The sequence below is a fragment of the Squalius cephalus genome (genome assembly GCF_949319135.1).
Source record: "Squalius cephalus genome assembly, chromosome: 5".
Lineage (NCBI taxonomy): Eukaryota > Metazoa > Chordata > Actinopteri > Cypriniformes > Leuciscidae > Squalius > Squalius cephalus.
In genome coordinates, this window is record NC_137126.1 from 19,399,715 (window position 1) to 19,417,172 (window position 17,458).

General features: G+C 35.2%; 2 protein-coding genes across 2 annotated transcripts in view; one reads left to right on the forward strand and one right to left on the reverse strand.

Moving 5' to 3' along the window:
- The window catches only part of LOC307159122 (leucyl-cystinyl aminopeptidase-like), a 38,974-nt gene extending 34,180 nt beyond the window's left edge, over positions 1 to 4,794 (forward strand). Inside the window, exons 31-37 of the mRNA XM_079872335.1 lie at positions 36 to 219; positions 1,287 to 1,443; positions 1,559 to 1,743; positions 1,930 to 2,091; positions 2,183 to 2,323; positions 3,086 to 3,167; positions 3,277 to 4,794. Of these exons, the coding sequence (XP_079728461.1) occupies positions 36 to 219; positions 1,287 to 1,443; positions 1,559 to 1,743; positions 1,930 to 2,091; positions 2,183 to 2,323; positions 3,086 to 3,167; positions 3,277 to 3,408 (1,043 nt within the window). The 3' untranslated portion in view covers positions 3,409 to 4,794. The remainder of the gene's footprint in view (positions 1 to 35; positions 220 to 1,286; positions 1,444 to 1,558; positions 1,744 to 1,929; positions 2,092 to 2,182; positions 2,324 to 3,085; positions 3,168 to 3,276) is intronic.
- Positions 4,795 to 11,544: 6,750 nt separating this feature from the next.
- Positions 11,545 to 16,771, reverse strand: slc14a2 (solute carrier family 14 member 2). Its single transcript, XM_079873054.1, has 10 exons — positions 16,441 to 16,771; positions 16,281 to 16,340; positions 15,960 to 16,128; positions 15,126 to 15,315; positions 14,900 to 15,028; positions 13,145 to 13,337; positions 12,540 to 12,687; positions 12,298 to 12,432; positions 12,145 to 12,194; positions 11,545 to 12,064 (listed from the first exon to the last, which is right to left on the reverse strand). The coding sequence occupies exons 1-10, from the start codon at positions 16,612 to 16,614 to the stop codon at positions 11,699 to 11,701; spliced, it is 1,614 nt and encodes a 537-aa protein (XP_079729180.1). The 5' UTR covers positions 16,615 to 16,771; the 3' UTR covers positions 11,545 to 11,698.
- Between the last annotated feature and the right edge of the window lie 687 nt (positions 16,772 to 17,458).

Consider the following 17,458-nt stretch of genomic DNA (forward strand, 5'->3'; position numbering starts at 1 on the left):
ATGATATATTGTTTGTTGCTTTAAATCTTTTCCAGCCATATTAAAGCTTCCAGGTGAGGTGAAGTGGTTGAAGTTCAACTTCAGGAGTGATGGCTTCTACATAGTGGATTATGATGTGGATGGATGGAAGGCCTTGATTGATGCTTTGAATAGGAACATAAGTGTCCTCCCCTGTGAAGACAGAGCAGCTCTCATCAATAACATCTTTGCTCTCTCCAGGTAGATCTGATTTTAAATGAAAGGTTAAAGTTATTAGACAAGACTTTAAAGAGCTGATGCTTCAGGATTCCTACAATCAAGGAAAACCTGACATTATCAGGGAATCATTCATTTATTATTATTTCTCAAAAGTTTTTATTGTTGTGATTCAGCTATAAAATATTTTTATTTGATAATACTGCTATTTGCAATTGCAGTCTCACAAAAAATAATACACAATTTTTAAATAATTAAAAAATATTTTTTAAATAATTATTCCATCATGAACATGGAGAAAAAAACTGATTGGTGTGGGAACTGAGTGTTGTACAATTTGAGAATATTTCATAGTGATGTGATAATACTGTAATACCCATCAAAACCAGCATGCAATATATATTATTTAATATTTTTTTGTCAAGAATATTTTCTGCAGTGTAAAATGAAATGATTTGTCCTTTTTTATTTTATTCTTTTTTTGAAATTCTCTACCATTCAAAAGTTTGAGGTCGGTAAGATTTTTATGTATGTTATGCTTATCAAGGCTGCATTCATTTGATCAAAAATACAGTAATATAGTTGAAATATTATTACAATTAAAAATATTGTCTCATAAATATCTCGTTATGCTATATTATCACCAAATATGTGATTAAATCTTTTTGTCAACTTTCAGTTAGGACAGGTTTTGTATAAATTTTTTAAACTGACTGATTGTAGGCCTCATTGATCTGAGCTTATATTGGTCAAAAATGACTATCCATTGAAAATGAATGGGGGAGATCGAAATTTAGAGAAACATTTAGTGTTCAGCAGCATGTTCATCATGTTCATGTTAACAAATTTGCATGTGTACTCGCAAAGATAAAATTCTCGGACCTGTGCATGCTTGGATACATGCACACACACACACACACACACACATTCATGTACACAAACAAACTATTTAGAAAATTACAGGATTTCTTTTTCAGAGAGATGAACTTTATCCTCAGATCAATGAGATCTACGATCAATCAGTTTAAAAAATATATAGGCTATATATGTCTATTTTTGGGATGCTTAATTATGCTTCATCTTTCCTCCAGATTGGGAAGGGTGTCCTTCAGGCAGGTCTCAAACCTAATGGATTACATTAGAAACGAGACCGAGACGGCTCCTCTGATTGAAGCTCTCTTCCAGCTTGATCAGATTTACAGATTGCTGGACAAAAGATCAGAATTGAACTTGGCGTCTAGAATGACGGTAGGAAACAACGCTCATCTACAACATCTTATGTAGCTGTTGTATTCAAATGTCTCTCTTTTATCTTAGGACAATGTATTTAGTTCTAAAAGTTGTTTGACTTCAATCTTTGCAGAGTTACATCGACGAACATTTTGGAAGTTTGATGGAGAGTCAGTCATGGCAACCGGAAACTAATGTGTCGAAGATTACGCCTCGGTCTGCCCTGCTGGAGATGGCATGTTCCCTCAACAGACCCAACTGCACAACACAGGCCAAACATCTGTTTGATCAGTGGATCCATTCCAACAAGACTTCTCCGTAAGTTTGATTAGTGATTGACCCGCTACCCTTGACCGAATAAGTTCAATTGCTCTTCGTTAACTGGTTGTGATTTTCAAAAAAAGGCATTATTGTTAGTCTGCAAAGAGACATTGTCTAAAGCCCTTGACTCTGTGCTCCTCACTGCAGTTTTTTCTCTTCTTGTTATATGCTGTGTTGTATTAGGATTCCCAGTGATCTCATGAGAACAGTCTTCAAAGTTGCTGCCCAAACAGATGACGGATGGGATGTGCTTCTAAACACGTATAAACACTCCATCTATGACGCAGAGAAGCACAAGACACTGGAAGCTTTGGCCAGCACTCAGGATGTACGGAAAATCATTTGGTAAGGCTGGACGACATGCTCTGTTGGGAGGGAAAATCTTTCGAGCTGTCAGCACATGCAATACTGAATTTCACTTGGTTTTCCATTTTAGGATTTTGAAGAAAAGTCTTGATGGAAGTGAGATTCAAACTCAAGACTTTCCTTTGGTGATCCACACGATTTGCAGGAACTTTGCTGGCTACCTCTACGCTTGGGATTTTGTGAAGGAGAACTGGGAAAAAATCACTCAGAAGTGAGTGGTGAACTTTTCATATTTAAAGAATCAAAGAACCCCCTTGAGGAGGGTTATTTAAATATTTGTTTTTAGCAACATTTTGAATCCACACACATTTAATGTAAATATTACACCTTAACATGTGTAATACGTCTTTACATGCATGTGCATACACTGATTGTGCATAGTAAAGGTAAATAAAAAAAAAATGTATTAAACACCTTAAACAGTGTTCGTTCGTAGTTTGCATTTTGTTGCGTACAGATGCCAATGTTGTCAAAACGATCCCCATTCTCACGGATCTGTGAATTACAACTAAAGTTGCTGTATTATTCATGCCAGGCCAGTAGTTGGCGATGTCACTTTTTAAAGAAACACTATGCGCCTATAGACTGAACACGTAATACGCATGCACATGGCGTCACCGTTGTCACAAATTCACATTTTTGTTGTTTGCATGGGGACGAAACAGTACCGTTTTCAAAAACATGCACTTTGAAACTCTACAACTTTAAAAAAGCTTGTGTTTCAGTCCCCCAAAACGCAGTTGTCGTGTAAATGAACATCCAAAACGCATAAAAAGTTTTCCGTTTTTAGTTGAAAACAGTGTTGTGTAAACGGCCCCTTAGTGGAGAAAGGTCGTAAATGTTTTAAGGCCTAATATAGAAACCAAGATTTTTATAATGAGGTGGTTTTGCAAATGTATCAATTGGTTAATTGTACGTCAAAGCATTCAATGTGTAATTTAATGTTTTCCCTTTTCCATTTTCTTAATGTAAGGTTTCCTCTCGGATCCTTTCCCATTCAGAGCATCATCATGTCCGCAACCAGTCAATTTTCCACAAAAACTCATCTCATGGAGGTCTGTTCATCCCAAAAAAAAAAAAAAAAAAAAAAGATCATATATTTGTTACAATGAAAAAGTTTTTTCATGTTTTTGTACTGAATTATTTTTCACCCTTCTCGTCCAGGCCCAGAACTTCTTCAGTTCTCTTGGGGCGAAAGGTTCTCAGATGAGGATCGTGCAGGAGGCCATTGAGACCATTAAGCAGAACATGCGATGGATGGAGAATAACTTGAAAACGCTCCAGCACTGGTTGTAGTGTGAGGAGGAGACGGCTCCTCTCTTGTGCCTCTCACTCCCTCAGGTGATGTCACCGGGCACATGCATGTGTGAGTGATATGAGCGATATTACAGCCAGAGCCATAAATGTACAAACGTTAGGTCAAACTCAAGACAGAAGGGCAGATTTACTTGGATGTAAAGGGCCGTTTAAAAACATCTCTTTTCAGGGCGTCTTATAGGGAATTTTATTTTCCAGTGAACTGTGACCTAGCCAGAAGCTTACTAGATATCTGCCTGAAAACATTTAGCCTTTAATACTAGCTATGTAAATGAACACGTCTGGATATTAAGTGTAAAGCAGATGTATTTTCTTTCTTCCTTTAAGTTCTGAGTGAAAGCGTAAAGTCAGCAGCATATGATTTCCTGTGTCATAACTTTAGCGTTGCTGCTTGGAAAAGGTTGGCGTGTTTTCTTTTTGTGGTTCATTTGGAGGGTCCCAACTCGGTATATGTATGGCTCTGGCCTCAAGCACTATTTGCACTATTCAAAAATTCACCTTGCTCAGGGCAAATCTGGTTGTTGTTTAAATATCATGATGCATTTATTCCCTTTTACTTAATGTCGGTGGCTACAGACCAAAACCTCCCATCAGTATCTCTTAAATATGCCCTTATCACGCAATGCCAAAAACAATAGTTTCCTAGTGAAATACTGAAATCATGCGACAAGAGATGCGTCACAACAAGCCCCTTTCTTCTAAGTAGAAAAGTTTTATTTATGTATGTGCCGGTGATGTTTTTAATCATTTGCATAGTCTGCAATGCTTGTAATCCAGCACTGTGTAAATGTTATTGCCTGACAAATGTTCCAACTTTCATCCTTTGCACAAGATGTATTTTAAAGTTTAATTTTAGAGTTGAGTGTGTATATTATGTATTGTTTGTGCAGGCTTGCCTATAGGTAAAATAGAGCTTGTTTGTCAATGGAAAGATTAAGTTAGCATTTCTGAAACATAAGTGTGGATTTTATTTTGGGTTTTGCCATGTACGTTCTGATGAAGCTGAAATATTTGAGTTTTGTTGTAAAGTATAGAAGAGGCAAAGAAAATGTAGACTCGTACTCGTTTTACCCATCTGATTTGACAAAGAGATATATATATATATTTGTTAGCAAGTTTGGAGAAGTCTTTGTGTACAGAGCTTTAGTTAAGGGTAATTCGCTATTGTCAAATTGCTACAAGACAAAAAAGGCCTCTAAAGTCACATCACTGATGGAGAGTTGTTAGATTTTTCACTCCTTGCTGATCTTTACTGGTTGCTACTGATTTTGTTTTACTCTTCAAGGATTGAAGGTTTTTGTTTGTGTGACATATTTTCCTCACCGATTTTCTAGCTATTCAGGAATTGTTTTTGCAGAATGTTTCAAATGCCTTTAGTTTGTCAAAAAATATGGAGTCAAAACAGTATCATATTCTCGCACAAATGCATGTGTCAAGATGCACATTTATGCAAATTCATTTATTACATTTTGTTAACTCACAATACAGGCCATAAATACACAATTTAGCTTTATTTTAATATATTATCATGAGAGGATGTTGTGTGTGAATATTTGTGCATTTTATGCATGCATTTCTAATATCGTTTTAGCTCCATACAGATTTTTAGTTCTTTCCATGTGTGAAAATCTGTGCTCACTGTGACTAAAGCTCACATTAATACACTTCCAGGTTTTTGTTTATAGCTCAGTGCTTTGACCTCATAAAATGTCAAATATGACTGGTACATTGTAATATAGCTGGTACATTGTTATTATTTTGTTTGTAGTAGTAATTTTGCCTTTGATCAGCAGCTTTATTCATATATTTGGGATAGAAGTGAATGATAGTCTGTAAAGGACAACGGCAGCATTGTTACACTGTAATGGGCACTTCTAATGTTAGTTTGGATCGTTACAGTTATCGATGAATGTATTCATTTTTGTTACTATGGATCGGTTTAAACACAAACATTATGATTGTAATTCCCATGTATCTGAATTCATCTGGATTTATAATATGGTCAATTAAACACAATGAAGTGTTAAAAATACAGTGTTGAATCAGTTTTCTGAAATTTGTCACCGTTTCAGCTGTCGTAATTTAGGATTCATATAAACCTGTTGATTTCTGTGATGTCCCTCATGAGGTGTTGTGTGTTATTGGCTGCCATTCACAAAAAATAAGTATCCATGTAATATTTTTTTCCATGTGTTTGTGACCGGCTGCTTTACAGAAATGCTATTTTGGCAAGATTCCAGATGTTAAACGGTTAAACTTGACATAGTTTAAAGGAGAAATATGCTTGCTTGTGAAACATTTGCTGTGTTAAATGACTTGAAAACCTTCTAATGCCTGAAGAAAAAATAGATTTTTTTGTGCGACCAGGTTGCAGGGGAAATTGTCTTATTTTATGTTGTTAAACAGCTTTACACTGGGTTTGGGTTCTATGTTTTTAAGATGTTGCTTAATGAAAAACCACTGACCCATCTTTATAAAAGACCAAAAAGTAAATAAAAAAAAAATGTGCGCACAAATTCCACAAGTTTTCTGTCTAGATATTCAGTAGATGGCACTGTTCTCTCTCTTGTTCTTTTTTCCAAACATTTATGTGCAAGAAGAACACATAATGTGAAATAAATAAGGACTGTTAATAGAAAAATAAAAAACATAAATGCATACTGTATGATCCACATAATGTTTATTTGTATTTATAAATATTAATATGTATATTTATAGGGATATGATTTTTTGTTGGAGCTGAAGTTTGTTAAATGAAGTAACAACTGGGTGAATAAGAGAGCTTTCAGAATTCTAGGTCTTATTTTGGTGTTGCAGGAAGAGTTTTGCTAGTGTTATTTTAAGACTTAAAGTAGAGCACAATAGCTTAGTTATTGTGAAGCATAAATAAAGTTGGTCAGATGAGTATCTAAAATGTTTGGCATGCCATAATTAAGTGTTTGACCTATTATTTACAGGAAATAAATCATCATTTGAGGTCACGAGGAACAATTTATCACTAGAGGCAGTGTTGGCATGCTTGCTTAGTTTGCTTTTAATAAAGTTGCTTATAAATATGCAATTTTGGAGGCCTTGTTTCCAGAATACATTAGTGTATTGGAGCTTATTTTGGTTAGGCTAGTGGCTTCACTATTTCACTTTTTGTTATATGCTGGCCACAAGGTCAAATGCAACTTCATTGATGAGTCACACTGGCTCTTTCCCCTGAAGATGACACACTTTTTTTGTGATTTAAACATCCACTAGCAAACCACAGTTCTCTTCTGGCCTCAACTAAACTTTAACAATAATACAATGTATAATATATAGCCCTCTGTCTGTAGGGAATACCAATATGGCTGCCCGAACACTTCCGGCGGCTTCACCATCTGCTGGCAGTAAACAATATTGGGTAACGCTTCAGATGACAGCCCGGAAAGTGCATAATTAAGACAAATTTACAGCGCAACTTTCGGTAGTTATAGTGTACTTATAAAGTACTTGTGGGAATAAAGGGGTAACAACCTGGAGAATTAAGAAATTATTTATACTGTAAGTATTTTAGAACTATAGGGGTACTTATTCTACTATTATGATACAGCAATATTACATTTGGGAGCAATTAAGCGAGCACATACACTGCGTTCATTTTTGTAATAATAGTGTACCAATACATAATGTATAGGCTTTTTAAAAATGACATATCTGTGCATTTATACAGTAATAGTTTTTTTTTGTTTTGGTTTTTTTTTTTAACAAAAGTGCACTGGAAACTAAAACTATTGCAACTTTTGCTTACATACTGGGGAAATATACTCTTGATCCGTATGGATGGATGGATGGAAGGAAGGAAGGGGTTATGGTGACAGAATGACAGAGAGAGCAGAGATGAGGTAAGGAATTAAAGGTAAGTAGGCCTATGAGTAACATTTTATTTTGATGGTCCCTTTTGAACTTTCTGTGGACTATAAGTAACGTTGCACCCATGTGTCAACTAACTCTCTAGAGTATTAGTAGACTGCTTAATATCTGCTAACTCTTTATTTTGTTGGTCCCTCAACAGACATTACTAACCATAAGTAACTTTGCAGGTACATGTGAATTTTTCTAACCTTATCTACTAATACTCTACTAACACTCTAATGAGAGTTAGTAGACATGTAGGTCTAACGTTACTTATAGTCAACAGAATGTGTTAAAGGGACCATCAAACTAAAGTGAAACCGGCCTGTGTAGTTTCTTCATTCACTGTGACCTATACCTGCACTGGATGGCCAATTTCACAATAACTGTATTTGTATTTAAATACATTTTTCCACACATTTTTTAAATTTTTTATTTTAAATACATTTCCATGTATTTATGCCCATCTCTGGACACGGTCTCTGCTGACATTCAGGGCTTTGTTGTGGTCGTGTCTAGGTGCAGGTCCACCATCTGATCTGGATACAGACCAGATCCGGCTGACTACAGTAACCTCGGGATAAGGATGAGACTGACAGACTAATATTATCGTAGATGCCATTCTTCTTACGATGTAACAAGTACATCAATGGTTCTAGAAAGTGTTCCCGTTTCTGATTGACCTAATTTATGCAGCCTAACAATCATTTAACTGATTTGAATAATATGAATTGATGTGTATGCCAGGTTAAAGAGATGTGTTTTTAGTCTAGATTTAAAGGGATAGTTCACCCAAAAATGAAAATTCTGTCAGTAATTACTCACCCTCATGTTGTTCCAACCCCGTAAGACCTTCGTTAATCTTCGGAACACAAATTAAGATATTTTTGATTAAATCTGAGAGTTGTCTCACTCCTCCATAGGCTAAGGGACTGAAACTTGCTGGCCCAGAAAATGTATTAAAGACATCGTTAATATAGTCCAAGTGACTCCAGTGGCTCAATCTTAAGTTTATAAAGCGACGAGAATACTTTTTGTGTGCAAAAACAAACAAAAATAACGACTTTATTCCACTTTTCATTTCCTTCTCTCTGGGCCTCGGGTCTTTTCACGTAGTGTTTAAGCGTAGCGCGTCTGTGTTGCACGTCACCACGTATCACACATGACCAGCGTCGGCCAATAGTGAGCCTACGTGGTGACGTGCAACACAGACGCGCTACGCTACTCGGGTCCCGAATCAGCGTAAGATGTCAGCGCTATATTGGGACATTGGTGCCTTCACTTTTCTACAATGGAAGAGAGTGAGGGTGCATCGCCAATCTTTTTTTACAGTCTATGGGTCTAACATACTTGTTGTTGATTTTGTTAATTTAAGTTTAATAGACAATTTTTTTCATCTTCTATTGCAAAGAATGAATGTAATTGTTGAATGAATGAATATAAGTGCCCTAGTGGCCAGTACAAAATGTCAAATGGAATTTAACTAGATAGCATTACATAAAGCTATCTTTATGGGAGTAGACTCATTTATGTAATTATCCGGTTTTAGCCAGGTTTCCATCAAACACAGCACATCTAGGTTAAGATCTGTGATCATATCATTTACAATAAGTGCTTTTGTAGAAAGGGATCTGATATGCAGCAATCTGAGCTTTATCATTTGTTCATCTGTATTATGTCTGTTTTTTTATTTGTTGAACATCAATACAATTTTTACCCTAAAATGGGTTTGGGAGTTTTTTGAATTTATAAGTTAAGGGAACAGACACGGTCTCCATATGATGATATCTAGGTGAAAGAGTCTCTCTGTTTTGGGATTTCTCTGACTTCTGTGACGTGAGGCGGCTAGCAGACGGTCGGTTTAGCCAGTCTGTCTGCTTACTAATCTGGGCCCCAGTTAGTCAAATTTCAACTCTAAGACTATGTGCCATAGCGAGAAGAGCGATACTATCCAAGGAGGGATGAATACTATCTCTTTTCAACAGGTCAAGTTTTCCCTAAAAACTTTTCCAATTCTATAAACCTATTAATGCCACTTAATACATATTCGCCCTCTGTAATCATAGTTTGTGTGAAAAGGAACAAAAGTTGTTGGTATTTTAATGCCTCTAGTGTTCATTTCAACTGGAAATGGCAACGTTTTGCAGAAATGGCATGGGTTAACAAAATTTTACATGACAGACCATATATAGTCATCATTACTGTTTATGAAAAGCAAATGTGATCACAGAAATTTCTAGGTTGTATCTTTATCTGATGGAATGCAGAACAGATTGTCTCATTGGCCATTATCTCATCAAAAGTGAGAACTCAAGCAAAGATAATATCAAGAACAGCCACGTTTCCTCAAGTAGCCTACAGCTATTGTGCTTTAAAAAGTAGATAAACTACATATAGAAATATCGGTAACACTTTATTTTAATGTGTCCTTGTTACACACGTTACATGTATTTACTATAGTAATAACTGTAAATTATGCATAATTACATGCAACTAACCCACAACCAAATCCTGATCCTACCTTAACCCTATAGTAAGTACTACTTGTAGTTACTTATTATTACTCAGTACTTAAATCTATAATTACACTGTAACAGGGACACATTAAAATAAAGTGTAACCGAAATATCAATTGCCTACACTAATACACAATACTAATATACATTGGTATTTTTATGTTATGCAAAAGAGAGGTTTTGGAACACTGTTCCATGCAATGGCCTTTTTTAGGGTCAAATAAGTGTGCATGTTGCATAAGAGCTTTGTATCTGAGATCTTTGGTAACTCATTCTGGAGATTTGAATCTTCAGATATGTACTGTAAAAGCTTTTTTTGATCCTGCTGCTGCTGTTGGCGTCACACAATGAATATCACATGATAGATTGTTAGTGCGGTTTGCAGGTTGGGAGTTCAGCATCAGGACATGAGCTCTAGGCTACTGTGATTGTGATTGAGACTTTGAAGGGCACTAGAAATAATAGACTAAAAATAAAAAAAGACTAAATTAATTACATATCTACCCTTTTTATCATCTGCAGCAATGCGATCAGCTTCAGACCTCACATCTCCTCTACACTAAAGTTCGGTAACACTTTATTTTAAGGTGACTTAGTTACACGTTACTACACGTTCTTACTATAGTAATAATAGTAAATTATGCATAATTACAAGTAACCAACCCAAAACCAAACCCTAACCGTAACTATATAGTTATGTACATGTAGTTAACTAATACTACTCAGTAGGCTACTTATTTGAGTAATGTAGCTACGTCACCTTAAAATAAAGTGTAACCTAAAGTTCTATTTATAACAACCAGGCATGCTGGTTAGGGGAACATTAAGTAATGTATAACATAAATTATGATGATCTATATGAAATTAATGGGAAGTATTTTTAATGTATTATGTACATTAAAACATGTTGTTTTTATTGTATTTTATGTACAATGTACACATAATATAAACATCTTTGTTAACTGACAACAATTTTTATTCATTTACATTAAAGTATAAATGAAAATATATGAATCAGTGTCCTGACATTTATAACTTTAAATATATATTACGTAAATATCTGTTAAAACATGATCTAATAATATTTTATTAAAGTTATTATGAAGTGTTCCATCATTTTTATTTAAATAAATCTAATAAAGTTGGGTAAATGTCTATATTCCAAAAGAGACAGACTGAAAACTTTCATGTAAAAATATATATATTTATTCAAATGTATAAAAGTCATTTTTAAAATAAGACAAAGCTGTTACAGATTATGAAAACATTGGAATAGTGCAGGCTATCTCATAATACATTCTCATTTATCTTTGTTTCCCCCATGATGCTTATGAACAGATACGAATTTGTTATATCTGGAAAATAAAAAGTAAACCAGCAAATAATTGTATGTTTCATACTTGCAATCTGCCTCCCTGCCTGGAAGCTAAAACTTAACTAGCTCATATATTAGAATCTTGACACATTGTTGAAACATTTTGACAGCAGTACATCGCAACAAAATATTTTTGCATTCTATGTTCTTCCTGTTGTTTTGACATTTCTGCAAACTAGATCATGTATTGTGTATATGAGTACACACACACACACACACACACACACACACATATATATATATATATATATATATATATATATATATATATATATATATATATATATATATATATATATATATATATATATTATTTTTTATGAATAATACATGCTTCTGCTGAGGGAAAAGTATTTGTCACAAAAAGAAAAGAAAAAGAAAAGTAAAAAGGTGCTCATTACCCTCAATGTTTAAAAATAGAACAATGTACCTTAGCTATTTCTGTGTGGCATTTTCTTTGAGCAAATAAACATCATGTGAACCATTTAAGGGAAATTTATAATTGAGTTAAATTAAGTTCAATTGCCTCTGAATTCTTATTTGTTCCACTCTGTGTGGTTTCCTCTTGCTGAACTTCTACGGTGCAAGCATCCAGAGGCTCTTGGTCTTTCTTTTTCATCGCAACTATTATTTCGTCTTTCTTCAGCTGTGAATCTACAGCTTTCACTTGCATCTGCTCTTGTTTTTTCCTTTGTTTGTCGATTCTCTCCTCTTTCTTCATCTTCCAGAAGTATATCAGGTTTTTCTCAGGATATGTGACTTTAGCAAGAGGCAGTTTATGAATGGTTTTTGTCTCCGTAGTGATCAAAAGGAAAGTGAGGGCAGAAAGACAGAAGGGCCAGGTGCATGCTGGGAGTCCAAACTGTTGAAATACCATATACATCCATTTAAAATCACACACATTTTTGTACAAATTTTATGTTTTGGGTTTATAATACTTACAGTGGACATCACATTTGCAATTGCCGAGCCGAGATATGCACAGAAGAATGCTACAGGAAAACAAATTTCAGTGATTTCAGTGATTTGCCCATTATTATAGGAAATTGTTGTTACATAATCAGGAAGGAAAGGGAATATCTGATATGAACCTACCACAGGCCACAGCCAGAAGATGTGTCTGCCATGTGAGAGCGTAGAACATCCCACCAATGGCAATGCAGGCCAAAACACAGTTATAACCCCACAAGCCAAAGTAGATGTTCTGGAACGGTGCAGCAAGAGCAAGACCTGAAAGTTACAGTACGTTAAAGTTACACCTTAATCGTCAATCTTAAAATGTCTTAATGCTGATGAGATTTATTATTAAACGTTCTAATACACTTGTGATCTCTTACCTGACACCATACCAACTGCTGATCCAATAGTTGCATGCGCTAATGTTATGGGTGAGGAGATGAACAAGGCCATCATAAATATCCCTCCCGTCCAAGCATTGTCGCACCCATATACCTGTCCAATACCCACAGGGATTGAGCTGAAAAGCTGTACAAAAAAAGAACAAAAATGAGATTATATTTAATATATCATATTTTACTGCAGCAACAGCTATTTTCAACATTGATATTAATAAGAACCACTATCAATAGTTGAACACCAAATGTGCATAAGAAACTTCTTTCAAAAACATTTCAAAATTCTTAATTATTCCAAACTATGTATTAAGATTTGCCTTTTAGAAGATAATCCTGCCTTAGAACTTTAAACTTGACATTAAATTTGAGCAGAAAATCTGGAATTTCCTGCTAGATTGAATTCCATAATGTCAGTTACAGTGTCTCATGATTAACCTGCTCTCTTTAGTGTCACGTGATATCAATCTAGAAGATTGCTTAACAGAACTGTTGCACAATCGCCCTTTCTTGTTACGGGGGAGTTATGCAACTTTGGGACAGCTTTCACTTCTTTGATTTTGGCCTCATTTCAACTTGTTAGCTCTTACCTTCGCATAATCCAGCTCAGACCATGTCATGTTATGCAAGGATGTGCGTGGCTGGATGAGAATCTGCGGGAAGTGATGATTGTAGTGGCCTGTAGCCACCATATGGAGGCACACTAGTATGTTAAAAGGAAGGGTAAAAACTGGCAGATCCCACCGGCTGTTGATGGAAGCCAAGGCACTGGACACTATGGGACTGGAGAAAACAACACTGTTAGAATTCTATAATTCAGCATGAGTCTAAACTGGTGGTTCTCAACTGTTCTGGGTTGTGGCCCAAATATCGGTCACTGGGTAAAAATTCGATTAATATCTTCTATTAATAAATGGCATTGTGTATAGTTTGTAAAACCAATGCACTTTTAATAGAGAGGAAAAATGCCTCCAATGTCTTGGAGGTGTGTGTCCAATCAGATTCATGCGTCACTTGGAAGCTATGCAGATAGATCATTTGCATGACACTTTCTGTGCCATACCGTCATCCTCAAAATTGAAGAAAACTATGCAGCATTTGCATGACACTTTCTGTGCCATACCGTCATCCTCAAAATTGAAGAAAACTATGCAGAGTAAAAGAGATTTTGCTTGTTTTTAATGACATGTTTGTTTACTGTTGCATGATAAATCATTTTGGTATTGTGTTGAATCACCACTAGATATCTAAAACAAAAAGCACAATTGGGTACCTTACAATAAGGTTCATTAGTTAACATTAGTTAATGTATTAACTAACACAAATTAACAATGATCAACACATTTGTTACAGTATAAGTTAATCTTTGTTAACATTAGTTAATAAAAATACAGCTGTTCATTGTTTGTTCATGTTAGTGCACAGTTCATTAACTAATGTTAACAAATACAACCTTTGATTTTAATAACGTATAATTGAAATTAATATTAAAAAATGCTGTCAAATGCTTGTTCATTCTTAGTTCATGTTAACTAAGGTAGTTAACTAATGAACCTTATTGTAAAGTGTAACCCAAAATTGGCTGAGAACCACTGGTCTAGACTAGCAAAAAAATATAAACAAAAATATATGACCCCCTGTGTAAAATGTCATGAATATTTATATTTGAACAAATTAACTAATATTTATATAAATACAATCAGATAAGTCAGCTAAGATTTTGTACTAACATGACCCTGTTCAGAAAATGTTTACATTTTTGAACATTCTGTTACCATGTGAGAGAACTTCAGTACCTCAATCATATGACACACTTTGACTGATGGAACATTCCATTTGCGTGTGTCGCAGTTATCTGCATTTGAAGGATCTAAATTCCTTGCATTTTAGACCCTGTCCCAAATGGCACCCTAAGCACTCCCGGTCTTCCTACGTGTCCGCACGTTTGTGACATAACGCCACTTTGATTGTCAGGTAGAAGTCTGTTGCGGTACCACTGCAGAAACCACTGTTGTCTGCACACTAAATGACTGAGGATCACAGACTACTAGACATTCAAGTTATTCTGGACACAACAAAATTGTTGCAAGGAGATGCATGACAAATTAAATCAATATGTGTTCTAAAAATGTTTTGATATCCACCGACTGGATGTATTCATAGTCAGAAGCTAAAAAAATCTGTACCCATCATGATTTTTGCTGACCAAATTTCTGCAGACTGGATCTGACTGCAAATCAAGTGTGCAATAGTTGTGTAGTGTACTCCAGCCTTTAGTTATTTCCTTTTTTGATACAAATCTAAATTAGCCGTAAATGAACTGAAGAGCAAAGAGATGAACTCACCATGCCATTGACATGAAGATATTGGGAAGAAGCAGCCACCAGTACCAATCTCCTGCATCTGAGAAAACCGCCATCAGAAGACCAACCAAGATGCCGTTATATCCATACAGGCCGGCTGCGATAGCACCTCTGACGGAGATATAAAATATTGATTATAATTCTGAAACCACGCTCAAACATTTAGAGCATCAAAATGTAAATGCACTATAAGTCATCGCCTAAATACCTGTTCTGACAGAGGATGAGTGCAGAAATTGTAGCAAACAGAGTGCCAACAAAACCATTGAGTGCCCACCATCTGTTCTGAAGGATCAGTCCAGCGAAGATGATCAGTCCACTGAGAGGGTTGTTCACAAACATCACCTGAGCTGCTCCACGCAGCACCCAGTCCACAATCTGGAGCAAGATAAATTGCCCTGCACAGCGTAAACATGTGAGAGTACAAGTGGGTATAAAGAAAATCGCCATAGAGGTTTGCATAGAAGATGGAATACAAAACTGTATTTACATTGTCCTAATCCTTACATTGTTCTTAAGTAATAAAATAATGACTTTTCTAGTCAATAAGTTTAACTTGCTACTAATATCCATATCTGTGTAATATGCATATTTGTAGTTAGGTATTAAAGGTCAAATTGGAAACATGGGCAAAAAATGAAAAATGTTTGTTTGTCTCTTGCTTAGTAATTGTGCATTGTTTTTCAGTTGGGTGTGGATCACTCATTATACAACTCCCTAAAGACAATGTGTCCATATGTGGACTAAAATAGTAGTTATCATCTAGCAGTTTCCCACAGGTTTAAAAGTACCAGAACAGTTTAATAACGACACAAAGATTTAAAATATGACAGTCGTTCAGTCATCTTTGTGGTGAAAGAAACAAAAATCCTAAGTTGAGTTAGAACAAGGCTTTTCCCTGGTTGAATAGGATCATTGAGGATTTTCTAAATTAATTTTGTGCAAACAATCTCCTACTAACTATTCACTAGCAGAATTAATGTTGTTGTTTTTCCTTCTTTCTAAATTTGGCTCCTTATTGAGATCTAGCTTACTAATGTACCTTTCATCCATTCACCAAACGCAGTCATATCTCCAGTAATGTATGAGAGCCATTGGGTGAGCTTTGCTTTAAACTTCTGATGTGAAATTGGCGTCTCGGGTCCCTGCGGCTGCTGTTTCTTCTCCTCTGTAGTTTCATGGACTGGATTTGCCATGAGTGGTTGCAGCTCCTGTACATATCAACGGATTTCATTGTTATAATAATGATGCTGATGAAAAAAAAAGGCTTAGGATTCATATTCTTTGCAGGGGTTTGTTTACATTCTGGCTCGAGCATGACCGGATTTTCCTTTACAAAAGACAAAAACAGGAAACATCTCACCTTTGTGTTTTGAGCACTGGAACAATGTGAAGTAGAAATTCTGCAGATATGTAGGTCAGCCTTCAAATAAAGAATTAAATATTATTATTGTATTTATTATTTCATAATTCTATAGATGCCATCATACTAATTTTAGAGAGAGAGAGAGAGAGAGATCTACCTTAGTTAGTTGTGTTCCAGGCATATATGAAGCCAGTTTTATAAGCAATGAAGTCAACGCTCTGATGGTCCATAAAGCCACTACTCTGATGGTTTTATAGTGCTGGGTTGCATGCGCTACTCCACCTCTATTCATGTAGCGCTGATGCAAATGAGTGATAGAGCCTCCTCTCATTCTTTCTAAATTCTCTCTGCGTTCCTTTAGCAGGTTACTTGAGCACAGTTCACTACTTGAGCAGTATCACCAATTTAGCTTTGTCACTCTGAGTCTGATTGGCTGATAAAAATAACGCTTTATGACTTATGAGATATCCATTGGGTATGACTGATATAAATTGTTAATAACTGTTTTTTTATTATGCAGTTACTGAATAACTGAAACAAACACAAATGTGTCTCAATATTTAATAAGCAGATCACATAGAACAAATATGGATTAACACATACTTGAGGCAAATCGTAGCTTGATAATCAGCTTAGTTGGAATAAAACAAAAGGACCTCTGTTGTTCAGGCCACTGGCTGTTATATTTATTAGCTTTTCAAGTGCATTTGTGAGACATAACTGTCAAAACCAGCAGCTCTCTCTTCATGTTGGAGCTATATTAATACTACCATTCAAAAGTTTGGAGTTGGTAAGTTGTTGTATTGTTTTTAAAAGATGTCTCTTATTCTCACCAAGGCTGCATATATTTGATTAAACAAATACAGTAAAAACTGTTTTAATATATTTAAAAATGTAATTTATTCCTGTGATGGCAAAGCTGAATTTTCTTCAGTCTCACATGATCCTTCAGAAATCTTTCTAATATGTTGATTTGTTGTTCAAGAAACATTTTTTACTATTATTATTTAAAAATGGTTGTGCTGTTTAATATTTTTGTAGAAGCCATGATACATTTTTTCGGAATTCTTTGATTATTAAAGTTCTGAAAGAATATAAATTATTTATAATTTTGATCAATTTAATGCTTCCTTGCTAATAAAATTTTTATTCAGAAAGGATGCATTTACTGAACC

Excerpts from the sequence above, each read along its gene's own strand:
- slc14a2 (XM_079873054.1), bottom strand. The coding sequence starts at position 16,614 with ATGAGAGGAGGCTCTATCACTCATTTGCATCAGCGCTACATGAATAGA. Across the intron at positions 13,338-14,899 it reads ATCTTCATGTCAATGGCATG|TCCCATAGTGTCCAGTGCCT; the intron begins GTGAGTTCATCT and ends TGTTTTCTCCAG. Across the intron at positions 12,688-13,144 it reads CTGAGCTGGATTATGCGAAG|CTTTTCAGCTCAATCCCTGT; the intron begins GTAAGAGCTAAC and ends TTTTTTGTACAG.